Source organism: Gossypium hirsutum, chromosome D02, assembly GCF_007990345.1.
Source record: "Gossypium hirsutum isolate 1008001.06 chromosome D02, Gossypium_hirsutum_v2.1, whole genome shotgun sequence".
NCBI classification, from domain to species: Eukaryota; Viridiplantae; Streptophyta; class Magnoliopsida; order Malvales; family Malvaceae; genus Gossypium; species Gossypium hirsutum.
The window spans coordinates 13,508,873-13,525,362 of record NC_053438.1 but is presented as its reverse complement, the minus strand read 5'-3'; the positions used below and the strand labels follow the sequence as shown (position 1 = coordinate 13,525,362).

At 30.8% G+C, this 16,490-nt stretch overlaps 2 protein-coding genes across 3 annotated transcripts; both read left to right on the top strand.

Annotated features, from left to right (window-relative positions):
- The first annotated feature begins 3,241 nt into the window (after positions 1-3,241).
- Positions 3,242-8,066, top strand: LOC121214625 (probable N-succinyldiaminopimelate aminotransferase DapC). Of its 2 annotated transcripts, XM_041088463.1 has the most exons (3): positions 3,242-3,682; positions 4,442-5,626; positions 5,953-8,066. In XM_041088463.1, exons 1-2 carry the CDS (start codon positions 3,425-3,427, stop codon positions 5,591-5,593), a joined length of 1,410 nt encoding a protein of 469 aa, XP_040944397.1. In that variant the 5' UTR covers positions 3,242-3,424; the 3' UTR covers positions 5,594-5,626; positions 5,953-8,066. The 2 variants fall into 2 exon arrangements, with proteins under 2 accessions (XP_040944397.1, XP_040944396.1); XM_041088462.1 differs by lacking the exon at positions 5,953-8,066 and having other exon boundaries at positions 4,442-5,757.
- LOC121214623 (uncharacterized) lies at positions 6,296-8,123 on the top strand. Its single transcript, XM_041088461.1, has one exon. It carries the CDS (start codon positions 6,296-6,298, stop codon positions 7,730-7,732), a length of 1,437 nt encoding a protein of 478 aa, XP_040944395.1. The 3' UTR covers positions 7,733-8,123.
- Positions 8,124-16,490: the final 8,367 nt, after the last annotated feature.

The window sequence follows — 16,490 nt, the reverse complement described above, 5'->3', positions numbered from 1 at the left end:
GAATGTGTATTTTCGGTCATGATTTAGTTCTGTTTTGGAAGTGTATTTTATGCTATAAATAAGTGTAATAATTTGAGTTTGGAAAATGAGAAATGATATGTATAAAATTTTAATATATGAGTTAAGTATTATGCATGTTATATATGTGTGTGCTTAGTATATGCTTATAATTGAAATTAGCAAGCTTAATACCGAATATATATATGTTTGTGATGTTTGAGGTATATTCATGATTCGGCTTAGTAATGGAGGTAAAAAGATTATTATATGTTTGAATGTGTATAGGTTATTTTGATTTAGTTTGTAATGGCAATGTATGCACATATACTATGTTTGAATGATTGGCTAATTAGGTATGGTTGGTAAAAGATAAATAATGAAAATGTCATATGATCGTTTTAGTTGATAATTAAAGTGAATATACTTATAAGGCTAAAGATATGGTACTAAAATGATAAGCATGATATTTGATTTATAAAACTTAAATAAATATATTATGTAATATATGTTATATTGATTATCTGATTGTGGATTAACTTAGCTTGTGGTATGAATGAAATTTTTGGCACGATCTAATGCCTATAAATTGGCATGCGAATGATGTGTAATCTTAGTTATTATTTGTGCTCAAATTTGCTTAAGATAATAAGGTTATATGTGCATGGTTTTATGACTGGTAAAGAAACATGTTCAGTTTTTAAACTATGTTATTTTAAATGTATGCAATGCCACTTAAATAAGTGATACTTAAGTATGTGATATGGTACATATTAATTGAATTTAAATGCGTATCATGGTTGCTACTAGTCATTAGTATATTCGGCCATAATGGTTAATAAGCAAAGTTGTATTTTTGTATTGATGATAATTGAATTTAATATGTGACCATGCTTAGACTAATAAAAGGTTATGTTTGAAGATTAGCTTAAGAAAAACTTGTTATCATGTATGTTGGTATATGTTGTGTAATGACACATGTATATTTATATATATATTTGAATAATCTTAAGTATACCTATGATATTAATATAGAAATTTTAAGTTTAAAAACGAATGAAATAAGTGTTCTGATGAGTTTAAATTGTGAGATAATAAATGTAGCAAAAGTTTGTTCTGAATTGTGATATGTTCGGTAATGCCCCCATAACCCTAATCCGGCGACAAATACGGGTTAGGGGTGTTACATTATAAATTACTCAACCTCTTAAATTGGGAAAAATAGCTCTTCAAGTCATTCAACTTTCCAAATTAAACGCAATATCTCAAAATAAATTATACTTTATCACATTTAATAATTTTTTTGATATCTAACTAACTCCACAAATATTTTTAATAACTCTAAATTCTTTCTCTTGGAAATTGTATGATCCCCATTCCCAAAAATATTACCGTGACACTGAAAATTTTTGGGGGCATTATACATGGTGCATTTGAAAAAGGCATAATGACTTATTTGACCCTCCAACTTTAAAAGAAAAAAAAATCATTTTAGCCCTCCATTTGATTTTCACCTTTTTTAGCCCTTAAACTTGCATTGTTGGTCAAATCACCCAAAAATGGATGGAAAAGTTAACATTTGTTAACTTTGCTGACATAGCATATACATAGATGCCACGTAAGCAATTAATTAATTTTTAAAAATTTAAAAAGATTATAAAAATATTTTTAAAAATTAAAAATTATTAAAAAGTATAAAAATATAAAAAACCATATTTTTAATATTTTAATTTTTTATTAAAAATAATTAATTGCTAACGTGTCATACACCAATCCACATGCATGCCAAATCAGTAAAGTTAGCAAACGTTAACTTTTCCATTCATTTTTGGATGATTTGCCAAACAATGCAAGTTCAAAGCTAAAAGAGGCTAAAAATTAAATAGAGAGCTAAAATGATTTTTTTTGTAAAGTTGGATGGCCAAAAAAATCTTTATGGCTTTGAAAAAATGGTGCAACTAAACTATTTAGTTGAAAAATAAATGGGAGAACATGGATAATTAAGAAATTTACCTTAGTGTCGAAATCGAAGGAGGAAACAAAGGAGATAGTGGGGAAAGATGGCGGTGGAAGCATATCGGAGGTTGGATCTAGAATTTTTTTTTTATGTTATTTCCTATGGGTTTTTAGGGGGATTTAATGGATTAACTTAATTCTTTTTTAATTTTTAAAGGGGACTAAAAGAATAAAATTTCCTTTTTTAGGTCCATACAGTTGAGTGACCATTCTGGTCAATTTTTCTAACGACAGTGACTAAATTGACAAACAAATTTTAAAGTGACCAAAATAGAAACAATGTTATTCTAGGGTAACCTCAAGTGAAATTACCCTAAACTAAAAAAGAAACTTATTAATATTTGATGGACTACCGAAATAATTTATCCATTAATTAAAACTTGATACTTTAAGCTTGACTACAACACTCAATATTGGAGTCAAACTACAATATAAAATGCAAACAAAATTTATTCTTAATCAGACGGTCAGCACTTATTCAAAGTGGCATGAACCACACACTCACAAAATGGTCAAATTCTGCTATTAGACCCTGTACTTTCATAAATTGTGGAGTTAGTACTTGTACTTCAATTTGGTCATTTTTAATCTCTGTGTTTTTAGAATTTGAAAAATTTAGTCCTAACCAAATGATAATTATTAAATTCATTAAGTTAAATTTTGTCATTTTTAAAATTTGATGTGTCAAACATATTATCACATGTGTAATGATATGTCTATTTATTATTTTCACATATCAGTTAATAAATTTAATGATTGTTGTTTGCATTAAGACTAAAATTTTGAAATTAAAAAAAATATAGCCACTAAAAATAATCTAATTGGTGAACTGGGGTCAATATATAACTTTAAACATAATACAGGACTAATGACATAATTTAACTAAACAGGTTTAACTGTTACCATTGAGTCAGGACTAAAATCTCAAAATTTGAAAAGTACAAAGATTTAAATTGATCAAATTAAAGTAAAAGTGCTAAATTCACAACTTATACAAAGTACAGGGTTTAATAGCAGAATTTGACCCTCACAAAATTCTACCACTATAATTGACCACATATATATATTAAATGATATTTAAATTATTATACTTAATTTTAAAATTTTGATACATTTTATTGAAATAGTAAAATTGAATTATTAAAAAAATATTTTAACTTAAAATTTAATTATGTATATTTTTTTAAATGAAAAAAAATAAAATTAGCTCGCTGAATAAAAATCTTACATATTAATCGTTTTCTTTTTTCTGACATAATCATCTATTTCACAATTATCACCTGCAATTTTCTTATTTGTTTTCACGTCTCACAGTATTTCAGCAAAAAGGAAAAACTGAAATCATTCAAGCAATCTCCTCTGACTCCAAAGGGGTCAAATTCAAATTAGTACATAAATCCACCTAATCTCGATGCAGGCTGCTGAATGTACCTGGACACACTTCGAAATGCTTAGGCCACTTTGCTTTAAATCCCCATCCACAACGCCCTTATTTTTTAATTTCTCCAAGCATTTCCAAAAGGGTTTTTCCGATTCTTCTTTCTTTAGGTCTAATAGGAGAATCAGCAATTACCCATCTTTCATGGCTACCATCTCCTCCCTTTCCACCCACAAAGACCCTGTTTCTACTCACGATGCCACTCCCAATATCACCCACCAACCAGTTCAGGTGACCACTTCTTTTCCTTGATTTGATTTTCTTCATTGATTTTTAATTTTTATTCAGAAGGTTGCGTTTTTTGGGAGTATTTTCCGTTTGTTGGGTTTGGGGGGTTGATTTTGTTTCCAGTTTTTGTATAATTTGCTTAAGTCAGATCTTAATTTGGAGGAAAGTTTTTTATTTTTTATTTTATTTTTATAATGAGATCTTTTCTACTGGTTGGACAATGGGTATGTTCTTTGTTGAATTGTTGTAATGAAATGCATGTAGAGAACATCTAAATTTCTTGCTTTGAATCTTTTAAAAATTGCAAATTGGTTAGGTTATGAGATTTTGTTTTGTGAATTACAGGACATGATTAGTAGTATAACAAATTGAAGATCTATCATGTTCTTTCAATCTCACATGGAAGTGCTAGTCAAAACCCGATTTCAGGATTATTTTCTGAATTTAGTAGAAAATGAGATTGTTGTTGCCATGCTTTTTTTTTTTTTTAGATTGAACATTAGGGATCTGTAGAAGTATTAATTTGATTCACAGACCTATTAGCCCCGTTTTAGCGTTGAGGTTAGCACAACTTTTGCGGTTTAAAGCTGCGTTTCAAATGACGAAATTTTAGCTTTTGCGGTTAAAATCATGGTTTAGCAATTCCAATAAGAAAAGCCAAACAAATGAAGATTTTGGACATTGAGCAATATGTATATTCAAATAGTTTGTGTTATAAAGCAATATATATTTTCTGTCTAGTAACCTCGTATATTTTCACAGGTTGCAAAGCGATTGGAGAAGTTCAAGACTACGATTTTTACTCAGATGAGTATGCTTGCAATCAAGCATGGAGCAATAAACCTTGGCCAAGGGTTCCCCAACTTTGATGGTCCAGATTTTGTAAAAGAAGCGGCAATTCAAGCCATTAAAGATGGGAAAAACCAATATGCTCGAGGATATGGGGTTCCAGACTTTAACAACGCCATAGCTGCTCGCTTCAAGAAGGATACCGGACTTGTGATTGACCCTGAGAAGGAAGTTACTGTTACCTCTGGGTGCACCGAAGCTATTGCTGCAACCATGTTAGGCTTGATTAATCCAGGTGATGAGGTGATCCTCTTTGCTCCATTTTATGATTCTTATGAAGCGACATTATCCATGGCTGGTGCCAAAGTAAAATGCATCACATTGCGCCCTCCAGATTTTGCTGTTCCTATTGATGAGCTTAAGTCCACTATCTCAAAAAACACTCGTGCCATTCTTATAAACACTCCACATAATCCAACGGGGAAGATGTTTACTCGTGAGGAACTTAATACAATTGCATCGCTATGCATTGAGAATGATGTTTTGGTTTTTACTGATGAAGTTTATGATAAATTAGCATTCGAAATGGATCACATTTCAATGGCATCCCTTCCTGGAATGTATGAGCAAACTGTAACTATGAACTCCTTGGGGAAGACGTTCTCTCTAACAGGGTGGAAAATCGGGTGGGCTATAGCTCCACCACACTTGGCTTGGGGAGTGCGGCAAGCGCACTCATTCCTTACTTTTGCTACTTCCACTCCCATGCAATATGCAGCTACAGTTGCTCTCCAAGCCCCCGATTCCTACTTTGCTGAGCTAAAGAGAGATTACATGGCAAAGAAGGCAATTTTGGTGCAGGGTTTGAAGGATGTTGGTTTTAAAGTATTCCCATCAAGTGGAACATACTTTGTTGTTGTAGATCACACCCCTTTTGGTCTAGAGAATGACATTGCATTTTGCGAGTATCTGATCAAGGAAGTCGGAGTTGTGGCAATTCCTACTAGTGTATTTTACTTGAACCCGGACGATGGAAAGAATTTGGTCAGGTTTACCTTCTGCAAGGATGAAGAAACTTTGAGGTCTGCAGTTGAGAGGATGAAGGAAAAGCTGAAGAAAAAGTGATTAAATGTATCGGAACTAGGTTTATCGGCCAAGGTATGTGACTAGATTTGGCTATGAGAACTTGTAATCCTTGAAAATCAAACTGGAGGTTGAGTAATGACTCAAACCAAACCTATAAATTTTATTCGAATAATAGAATTCATCGTAGGAGTGACTTCAAGCAATGCATGGGTCATGAATGAATATGCAGTAGATTGTGCTTAATCGAGTAACAGTTATATCTTGATGGATGCCTATCGATGTTTTATTGTTTTCCCATACATTTTTCCTGTAAGTGTCAAAGCATATGTCTAGAACTAAACAGTTATTTGAAGCTCAGTGAAATTCCATGAACCTCTCTGTTTCATGCATGTACGCAGGCACGCTGAAGTTCAAGTTGAATACATTCAGTTATTGGATGCATTATGTTGAGATTAATGGCGGATATCTTGAAAATATTCCGTAAGGAGAAAGGGCATGAAAATCTTCAGAAAACAAAATCTCTTTGCAGAAAAACTTTCTCATCCTTTCCTTTGCATGGACGGTAACTGTGTGAATATATCATCTATAACATTACCTAGAAAAGTGGGTTGCTTTATTTAACCAATGAAGCTATACTTTTCTGCTAATCTTGGTTCATAGATTTAAGTATATGTTGGGTTCTAAAATGATTTCTTAGCCAATTTCAAGATTTTTAAAAAGAAAAAAACCCAGATAGAGAATATGTCTCAAACTCAACCTGGGGAAAGGGTCAATGGAGCCAATGGTTCAGCCCCAGGGAGGAACTACAAGCTTTATTGGTGCTACCAGTGCCGTCAATCTGTAAGGATTGTCTCTACAAATCCTTCGGAGATCATTTGCCCTCGATGTTCTGGCCAGTTCGTTTGCGAGATGGAAATTGATAGGCCGAGAATGGTTGTTGACTTAACTGCTTCTGATCCCTCCCCTGAAGCTCGTCTGTTTGAAGCACTCTCTCTTATCATGGATCCCCTGATCCGGGTATCCAATCGTATTCGTGATTGTTCCAATAATCAAGAACCTGTAAGTTGGCCTTTGCTCGGGCATCGTTTACTAGGACCCGAATCTGTAAATAATCCCCTTGAGTCTCTTCAAAGGCGTAGAAGCCATAGTTTTGATGGAAACGAAATTAGAGAACCTGCACAACGTTTTGATAATCAAGAACCTTTAGGTTGGCCTTTGCTCAGAAGTCGTTTATTGGGAGTCGAATCTGTAAATAATCCCTTTGAGCATCGTCGAAAGTATAGAAGCCATAGTTCCCATGGAAGTGAAATTAGAGAACAAGAACATGTACAACGCTCTAATAATCAAGAACCTTTAGGGTGGCCTTTCTTTAGGCTTCATTTCCTTGAGCATTGTCAAAGGCGTAGAAGCCATAGTTATGATAGAAATGAAATTCAAGAACCTTCAGGTTGGCCTTTCCTCAGGCGTCATTTCTTGGGAGCAGAATCTATAAGTAATCCCCCTGAGCATCGTCAAAGGTGTAGAAGACATGGTTCCAATGGAAATGAAGTTCAAGAATCTTTAGGCCGGCCTTTCCTCAGGCGTCATTTTCTGGGAGCTGAATCTGTAAATAATCCCCTTGAGCATCGTCAAAGGTGTAACTTCCGTAGTTCCGGTCAAAATGAAAATCAAGAACCTTTCGGCTGGCCTCTTCTCAGGCATCATTTCTTAGGAGCTGGATCTGTAAGCAATCCCTTTGAGCATCGTGGAAGGCATAGAAGCCTTAGTTCCGATGAAAATGAAATTAGAGAACAAGAATTTGAAGCTACACATCGCCCTAGGACTTGGATTATCCTTAGACCTGCGGGCCCTTATGGTCCAAGCATAGCTGAAAGGAGTTTGCGACAAGCAAACCTTGTACAGCCTAGTATTGATCCAAGAAACTTCTTTTTTGGGCCAGCACTCGATGATTTGATCGATCAAATAACTCAAAATGACCGTCCAGGAGTACCACCAGCTCCAGAATCGACAATCAACACAATTCCAACCGTGAAGATCATTGAAATGCACCTGATTGACAATTTGCAATGTCCAATTTGCAATGTCCAGTTTGCAAGGAGGAATTCACTGTTGGTGGAGAAGCAAGGGAGCTGCCTTGTAAACATATCTACCACAATGACTGCATTTTTCCTTGGCTAAGGCTTCACAATTCTTGCCCTGTCTGTCGCCTAGAATTGCCTGTTAGCAGTGATGCAGAATCCAGTAATTGTCATTTCCCAGAGTCCGAGGTTTCTTCTGGAGATCGTGGACAATATTGGAGGCTTAGGCAGCTGGCTAGTAACCTATGTCTTTTCCATAGAAGGCATCAGAGTTCTGGTAATGAAAATTGAATTTCAATGATTTCATTGTACTCATGATTCAATGTGATTTATATATTGTGTTTATCTTTGAACCAACTAGCAATGCCATTGGAACAGGCGACTCTCCTCCATGCCAATCCTGACTATATCAATAACTCTGCTATATTACTTCATGTCGCCTCATTTCACCTTTTTATTTAATATTACAAAAATTTCTAATTTATTTGTAATTTCATATTCTGCAAAGATGAAACAGATTTTATGACATGAAACCATTTATGCAATTCAAAATAGAACATAACATGGACTTGCTTTATAATCTCTCTGTTCATTGACAATTAACCTGTTACACAGAAAATCATCTTTAAATTTATTTCCCCCCAGCAGTTGAATCAAGGTCGAATCGATGCTGTATTCTTTATTTACATGCAGACGTGCTTGCTTGTGGGAATTCATGCAAAACTTTGTTGCAAAATGTGTTTCAGATGTAAAGTGTGTGAACTACTTGATTTAAATTTCAATAATTTACCATGGCTTTTACATGTATGTCATCCAAAACTCAGATGTAATATCAAAAAATAAAAATAAAAAATTGAGCATACCATATCTATTAAAAATTTCTTCAACCATATAATTAAGGAATTAATAGAAAAAGAATTAATAGAAAAAATTAATAGTCCACATTCTAGTCCTGCTTTTATGGTGAGAAATCATGTTGAAATAAACAGCAAGGTTACTTCGACGCTCTGATACCAATTTATAAGGTTATGGTAAATCTGATGATAATCAGTAAGGTTACTTGAGATTGTTGCGGAAATCTTTAAGGGTTTTTCAAGAGTAAAGGAAAACTTTCTACAATCTATCTAAGAAAAGAAAAGAAAAGAAAGTTAAGATTCCCATCGATGCCTTGTTTAGGCTCTTTCATCCTCTATTTATAATACAATTACAAAAATATATTTAATTCTTTTTGAATCTCGCACAATTTGTTGATAAGAATCATGTTTTTGTCATGAACATGATTTCTTCCACGTTGCATAGTTGAATTAATGATTTCTTCCACGTCATTGACTTGCTTTAATGGTAACTTGTCTTTATTAATGGTTGCTTCCATCATTGATTATTGATTTAACGATAGTTCCACTTTGTAATTTGTTTCCATCTAGATGCCTTGTTTTTCAAGTCGCTTTCTCTTTCTACGCATCTACCTATTTTGGCTTTATCCTTCTTGGATGTTATCTAGATTCATTTCTTCAATGTCATCTAGATGTAGTGAATTTAATGAAAGTCTTGGTGATGAATTCCAAGTCTCTCATGTGCTTCTGATTTCTTCTATAGTATGAGATGGAAAATCTCCAATCTCCATTTTGGCTATCTTTTTTAATAGTCGCAAAGATTCTTCATCTCTATCATTCTGGATACTTCCAATTTGATATGCCAATATTCGTCTTCCATCTGTCCTAAGTTTATAAATTTCTTGATGAAGTAATATTGGACTTTTGACATCAAGTCTATCCCTGTTTGTATTTGATAATATTTGGGATCTTTGTAACACTTGTCAATATTTTTTGTCAAGTGTTCTTTGTCTTATTTGATTGCTGATAATCGGGGGCTTCCAATCATCTTTTGAATAATTCATATTTGATATGACTGATAAAATTTTTCTTTTTTAGCTATACCAATAAGACTACTAATTTCAATATAAAAATAATAGTAAAAATCATCATTATTAATTATATTTAATAATATAGACTTAACAGACGCAGGAAAGTCTTTTAAAAGATAAAAAGAAAAATTTTGAACTATTATTTCTTTAGTAAAATCCCATTCAATATTGGTTATATCAAATGGTTCATGATCTAATCTAAATTTTATAGTAAGAAAATTTTCCTCTATCTCATTAGTAAAAATATAAGCTTGTAGAAAATATTTTAAAAAAACTTTTTGAAATTAAGTTTGCTGTTTGCAAATAGCTCCATTTATTTTTGTAAAAATTTCTACTGGTAATATTTGTCTAGCTTTATTATATAAACATAGTCTAAACATTTTATTCATAATGGGACTATTTTTTTCTTTATTAATAAAATACTAAAATATATCAAGAAGATTGTTTATCTCCTTAATATCTTTATATTCTAATTCAAACTCATCCCAATCTCTATATAAAATAGATTTTAATAATAAATTATCAGTTTCATTTTCTTTAGTTGTTTTTTCAACTAAAAATTGTGAAAATTTTGTAAGAGCTCTTCTGAAATTGGTTATTTGTTCAGAAATATGGGTTTTCCATATCTCATTAATAAAATTATATAATTTTAATGATAAAATTGGATTATAAAAAAATTTTATTTCAGTAATTTGTTGTTGTTTCAACTAATTTTCTGCTCCCTTTATCATTTCAGCATAACTGGCTTGGAATGTTGAATTTGGATCTTGGGACCAAGGTAGGCTTACAGTATTTGATGATAAAACTGGTTGTCTTACTACTGGATATGGCACATAATATCCTTGATTAGGATAAAATGGTGCTTGAACAGGTATATTCACAAATCCTTGTTTAGTATTTGTTGTTTAGAATTTGTTGGGTTTTTTATGGACAGTTGTCCATTCACCGACTTTTTCTAGAGGTTTTTTTACCTCTATCCATAAGGCCTGCTAAGATAATCAACAATAATATTATTAGTACATTTTACATATAAAACTTCAAAATTAAAAGTACATAATTCATTATACCATGTAATTCTTCTAAGTATTGTTTCCAAACTTTTATTAGTAAGAAATTGTTTAACTACCTAATTATCAGTTTTTATTATAAATTTTTCAGGTGCTAAGTATATAAGAAAATTTTTTTATTCCTTTTTCTATTGCTAATAATTCTTTTTCATATATAACATAATTAATTTCATTTGGTTTAAATTTATCTGAACTATATCCACATATTAATTCTTCATTATTTATTGTTTTAGCTTCTAATATACATCCCCAATAGTTTTGTGAGGCATCTATTTCTAAAATTAATTTATCACATTGTTTAGGTAAATATACTTTTAGAATATGATTTATTTCGGATTTTAGGTTTTGCATGATTTCCGAGTCTATTTTAGACCAGATAAAAGGCTTATCTTTTTTTAATTTTTCATATAACTTACCTATTTTTTTAGATAAGTTAGGAAATAAGTTTCTTTCATAATTAATTATTCCTAAAAATTGTTAAAGTTTCTTTTTATCTTCAATATTTTCAGAAAATTCTTTTATTTTTACTTATGATATTGTAATTTAAGACCATCTACAGATAATTTTAATCCTATAAATTCTATTTCTGTTTTTTCTAACTCTATTTTCTTAGGACTTAATATGGTTCCATGTTTTATCAATTCTTGAGAAATAATATTTAAATGTTCTCTATGTTTTTCTAATGTATCTGAAAATTTCAAAATATCATCTATATATACTACACATAATTTTTTATATTTATTAAATATAGAATCCATCAATCTTTGGAAGATTTGAGGTGCATTACATAATCCTAATGACATTACTTTCCATTGATAATGTCCATTAGGAGCACTAAAAGCTGTTAAAGGTTTAAATTCTTCGGTTAGAATGATTTGCCAAAATCCCGATTTACAATCAAATTTACTAAAATATTTTGTTTGTTTAGCTTGATTAACTAAAACATCCTCTCTTGGAATAAAACATCCATCAAAAATAATATTTTGATTTGATCCTTTATAATTAATAATCATTCTAGCTTTTCCTCTTTTTATTTCAACATGGTTTCTGACCATAAAAATAGGACTAGAATGTGGACTATTGGTTTTTTTCTATTTGTAACACCCTAAAATTTCTAATTTCGTTATTGTGAAAATATGACACAAATATTTGTCAACTTTAGTGGTTATGTGTTCTGGGTGTGTTTGGGAAGTCCCAAGTTCAAGCCCTCGCTTGGGCAAATTTTGATATTTTGAATGAATTAGGCATTACTCTTGTTCAGTAGGCTTTTACTTGATTGTTGGGTAAATTACATTAGAATGGGTCTGTTGGTGTGATGGTTAAATGGTGCGTTATTATGATGGAGGTCTTGTGTTCGAATCCTTATGCAGGTAAGGGTATTATATTTTTTCCTCAGATTTCGGGATAGAGTTGTGTAATAGGGGGATTCTAAGTAGTGGATGTGTAGTGAGAATATTAAGGGATTTTGGGGGTTATCGGGATTTTATTTTATTTTTCCCATAATCGAATTTTGACTCTCTTTTCCAAAAAAATTCTACCGTCTATTCTTCTCCCTCTCCTCTTGCCGAATTTTTTTTAAGTTTTTTCATCTTTCTCTTCTTTTTTTTATTCTTGATTTTTCCCTAATCCATTTATTTTCCTTCATTTTCGCACGCAGTTAGTGCTCATTTAGTTTCGGTAAGTGTTTATTTTTGTTTTTATCATGAATCTCTTAGCGACTGAAGTGGTAATATTTTTTCTCTGCGATTTGGGCATAGGGGGAGGCTCGGACTGGTGAATTCAGTATTCTCATCTTAACAATAGTTAAACGAAGGGTTATCATTGGTGGTAAGTTGGGTTTTTGTTCGTTCTTGTTTGTCAATTCGCTTGTAAATCCATTAAATTGATGTTGAGTATCTTGATTATAGGCTTTGGAGTGCTCGGGGACTGTTTTAGCATCAAACAAAACCAGGTGTGTACCCGAAACGCAAAAAAAAAAGGGATTCGACGAAAAGCTAAAATTGCTTGCTGTTTGGACAATAGCAGTAGGCTAACTTTGAAAAATCGCCATAAATTGTGGAAATTGAATTAGAGGATGAAAAAAATATGGAATTAAATCTTATTGATTTTAGTTTCTCATAGAAGAAACAATGCAAGTAATGAAATTGTAAATCGTGAGGTATAATAAACTTTGTGAGACAAGGTTAGAATGAATTCGGGTTCCCCTGCTCTAACTTTGGAAAATCATCAAAAATTGGAAAAAATAATTATGGGTTAAAATTTATATGTTTAAATTATTAATGAGTCTATTTTCAATAGAAACAAATGAAAACATAATCCAAATATTGTACTAAGAGATAATTAATTTTAAGCAAAGGGACGAAGCTATCAAACAATAGAATAAGGGTAGGTTTGAATATTTTACTGTACTTATTGGCTGAACTTTCTGAAAATTTTATGGTAAAAAGGTATTTGGGTCTAGTTTCAAAGACATCAAACGGATCTTAATTCGGAATTCTGTAACTCAAGATATAAATAATTTAGTAACAGTGACTCAAGTAGACAGCTTTGAAGGAACATATAAGTAAATAATGAAAACATGTATGAATAATTAACTAGCACGGGTTAAATTAAAAATGGATCATGTGGCCAAGGCCAATTTGAGCCGAATGGGCCACATGGGGTGTGAGCCCATTTTTCTGAAAAGTTCTGTAAGGTTGCACAGGTCACCCAAGTCAACTATGGACCTACTGTAGGGTCGGTAAGCTTTACTTAGACCCTTATGTGTGTGATATGTCTGTCTGATTGCAATACCGAGCATGACTTATGATATCTGAATATATGTACTATTAATTGCATAATGGCATGACATATTTTGTATGTTGCATTGCATCGGGGTGGGTTAATGATATTTGGAGGAAGTGTCTAAAAGGTTATTAAGCCTGTTATCTAGCAACTCAGCTGCAACCTTTTGATTATGTGTTGCATTTCGGTACAACATGGTGTGTAGGGATGGGTGGGTTGATTTAATCCCCACATGGTGTGTAGAGTTGGACGGAAATGGTGTGTAGAAGCTGGTGGGTAGGATTCTGATTTACTGTATCTGCATTTTGCAACTGATATGGGCCAAGGCCCTAATATATTTCTGAGACTATATCTGAATGGGCTAAGGCCTAAACTGATTCTGTGATGGGCACAGGTCCCAAACTGTATATCAATTTCATCTATATATTATTTAATATAGATTATTGGTTTGACTTTAATAATTTTATAGGAATTTTCCAATTTAATATCACAATAACTAGACCTATTTTGCCATAATTTTAATGATTCTTCACTAAAATTATCTTCTAAAATTTTAAACAACCAATGATTTATTTCTAGTTGTTTAATCTATTCTTTTCTTTGTGGTGTAAATTTTTTATCACACAAATTTATAATTTTCTACTAATGGTATCTCTATAGAAGATTTTTCTATAGATAACAAAATTAAATTTTTATCAATAGAAAATGGTAAATGTTGATATATAAAATTATTTCCTGATAATATATCTCCATACATTGCAGGAAAACATAATATTTTTGGTATCACAAATCTTACATTATTTATGTATATAGGTATATTTCTAGCATTATATTGAATTATGGGTTCATTACCATCTATTCCTATTGCCTTTATAGGATGTTTCATAGGTTTCCATTTTTCTACAGGAATGACATTCTTTCTACAACTACTGGTTGTAACTCCTGTATCTAATAAAGTATGCAAGGAATATGTTTTATATTCTCTAAATTGAAATGTAATTTCAATATATGTATAATATTTCCTAGATTGAAAATTTGAAAAAGTAATTACATCTTTTGTTCCAATTTTCATTTGTTGAATAATTGTTGAAACTTGTATTTCTTCCATTCTAGTGTTTCTAGAATTTCTACTTGGTTCTGTAGGAAAAATAGGTATATGAACTGTTTTCATTCCTATTGGTGTAGAATTTGAACTTACATTATCCTCTTCTTCCTCTATTTGAGTATTCGATGGTAAAATTAAATTCTCATTTGTATTTATTATAGCAGTATTTTTAAAATATAATTTATTACCAGACGACATGTATTCTATAGTACTTACAAGTTTAGAAGTACTTGCACTACTTATTTTCTCTATCATTCAGTCTTTTGGTATTGATAGATCTCTTAGATGTAATAATTGTGGTTGTATTTCTGTAGTAAATTTATTAAGTTTAAAGAGCTCAATAATTTTATTATTAATCTCTTTTATTTCTATTTCAGCAGTATTTGTATATTCATTAATAGAAGTTCAACTTATTGCTAGATATTCTGTTAAATCATTTATTTCATAATTTTTTGTCTGAATTATTAAACATAAACACTCTTCTATTAGAGGTTCTGGAATAGATATAAAATAATTTGGTTTAACTTTAAATCCTATTACACCTATATGTAAGTTTGATTGAATTCTTCCAATAAGTGTTTTTATTGGATTTTCAAATCTTTTATTTGATAGAACTACTATTATAGGTATATCATGACCTTTTCTAAATAAAGCTCTAATAGTTATCATTATTATTCCTAAATCCTCTTTATTTTATCTTTAGTAAATAATGGGATTTCTGTTAATCCTACTCTAGTATCCTTTGTTACCGTATTTCTACTTATTTTCTCTATATGTCTTTGGCTCCATATTTTGAATTTAGATATTTTATATATTTCTTCTTTAGAAATATGATTTTTATTTATTTTTTCTATCATTTCATCAAAAAAATCTTTTTCTTCTTCAATTAAATTTCCTAATTTTATCTCTTGCTGTTCATTACTAGGAATTTCTTCTAATTGATTATTAGAACTACTTCCTATATTAAACATAAATATATATTCTTCATCTGTACCAGATTCTGTTTTTGATATTAATTCATATAATATTTCTTCAAGATTTATTTCCTCTTCATAACATATTTCTAATTCTTGTTTTTCAAGTGTTTTTATCATTTTCTTTGCACTTTTTTCTTTATTAGGACAATTTGGTGCTATGTAACTTTCTTCATCGCATATAAAACATTTACAAATTTGTTTTTTAGGTTTTTTAGAAATTTTTCTTCTAACAAATCTTTTCTTTTTATTATAATAACCAATTTATCTTTTATTTCATGATTTCCATTTAACTAATTTATACCTTTTACTTTTTTTTTATATTTTTTTATAAGTTTTAGGACATATTTATTTACATCCAAATTCTCATTCGTTTTCTAAGATTTTTGTATAATATTTAGTACTTAAATTATGCTTAACTTGTTTAGAAGCTTTACTTTGCAAACAATGTAGAGTTATTCTCTCTTTTGCAAAATTTATCCTATTTCCTATAGTCTGTATTTTTTGGTGGTACTCCAGCTATTTTACTATGTTTTTCTAGATAAGAGACATATTTTTTATACATATCTCATCCCATGGTAGTGGTAATTTATGAATTTCATTTTTTAGTTTTTGATACTCATGAAGAAATTTTTTAGAAAAGTCTAGATATCTAATATCACATAATTTAATTTTTGACAGAATATAACTAGATATATTATCTTGATCTTTTTTGTCAAAATAACCATAAAATTCTATTTTTAGAATAAAAGTTAATCCTTTTAAAAGATCTTTGGGAGTTCCTATCTGGTTGATTAACTGCCCTTTTTGTTCTTTTCCTTTCTCAGATTCTTCCCATCGTTTGAGAAATTGTAGAACATCTCCTTGAAATGTTCCAACGAAATAATTTAAATTTTTTTTCTTTTGACCATGTATTGTTATTACTTACAACAATAGTCATAAATTGCTTACAACATTTCTTTTATTTAAATCATCTATTCTATGTGGGATTGATTGAGTAGATG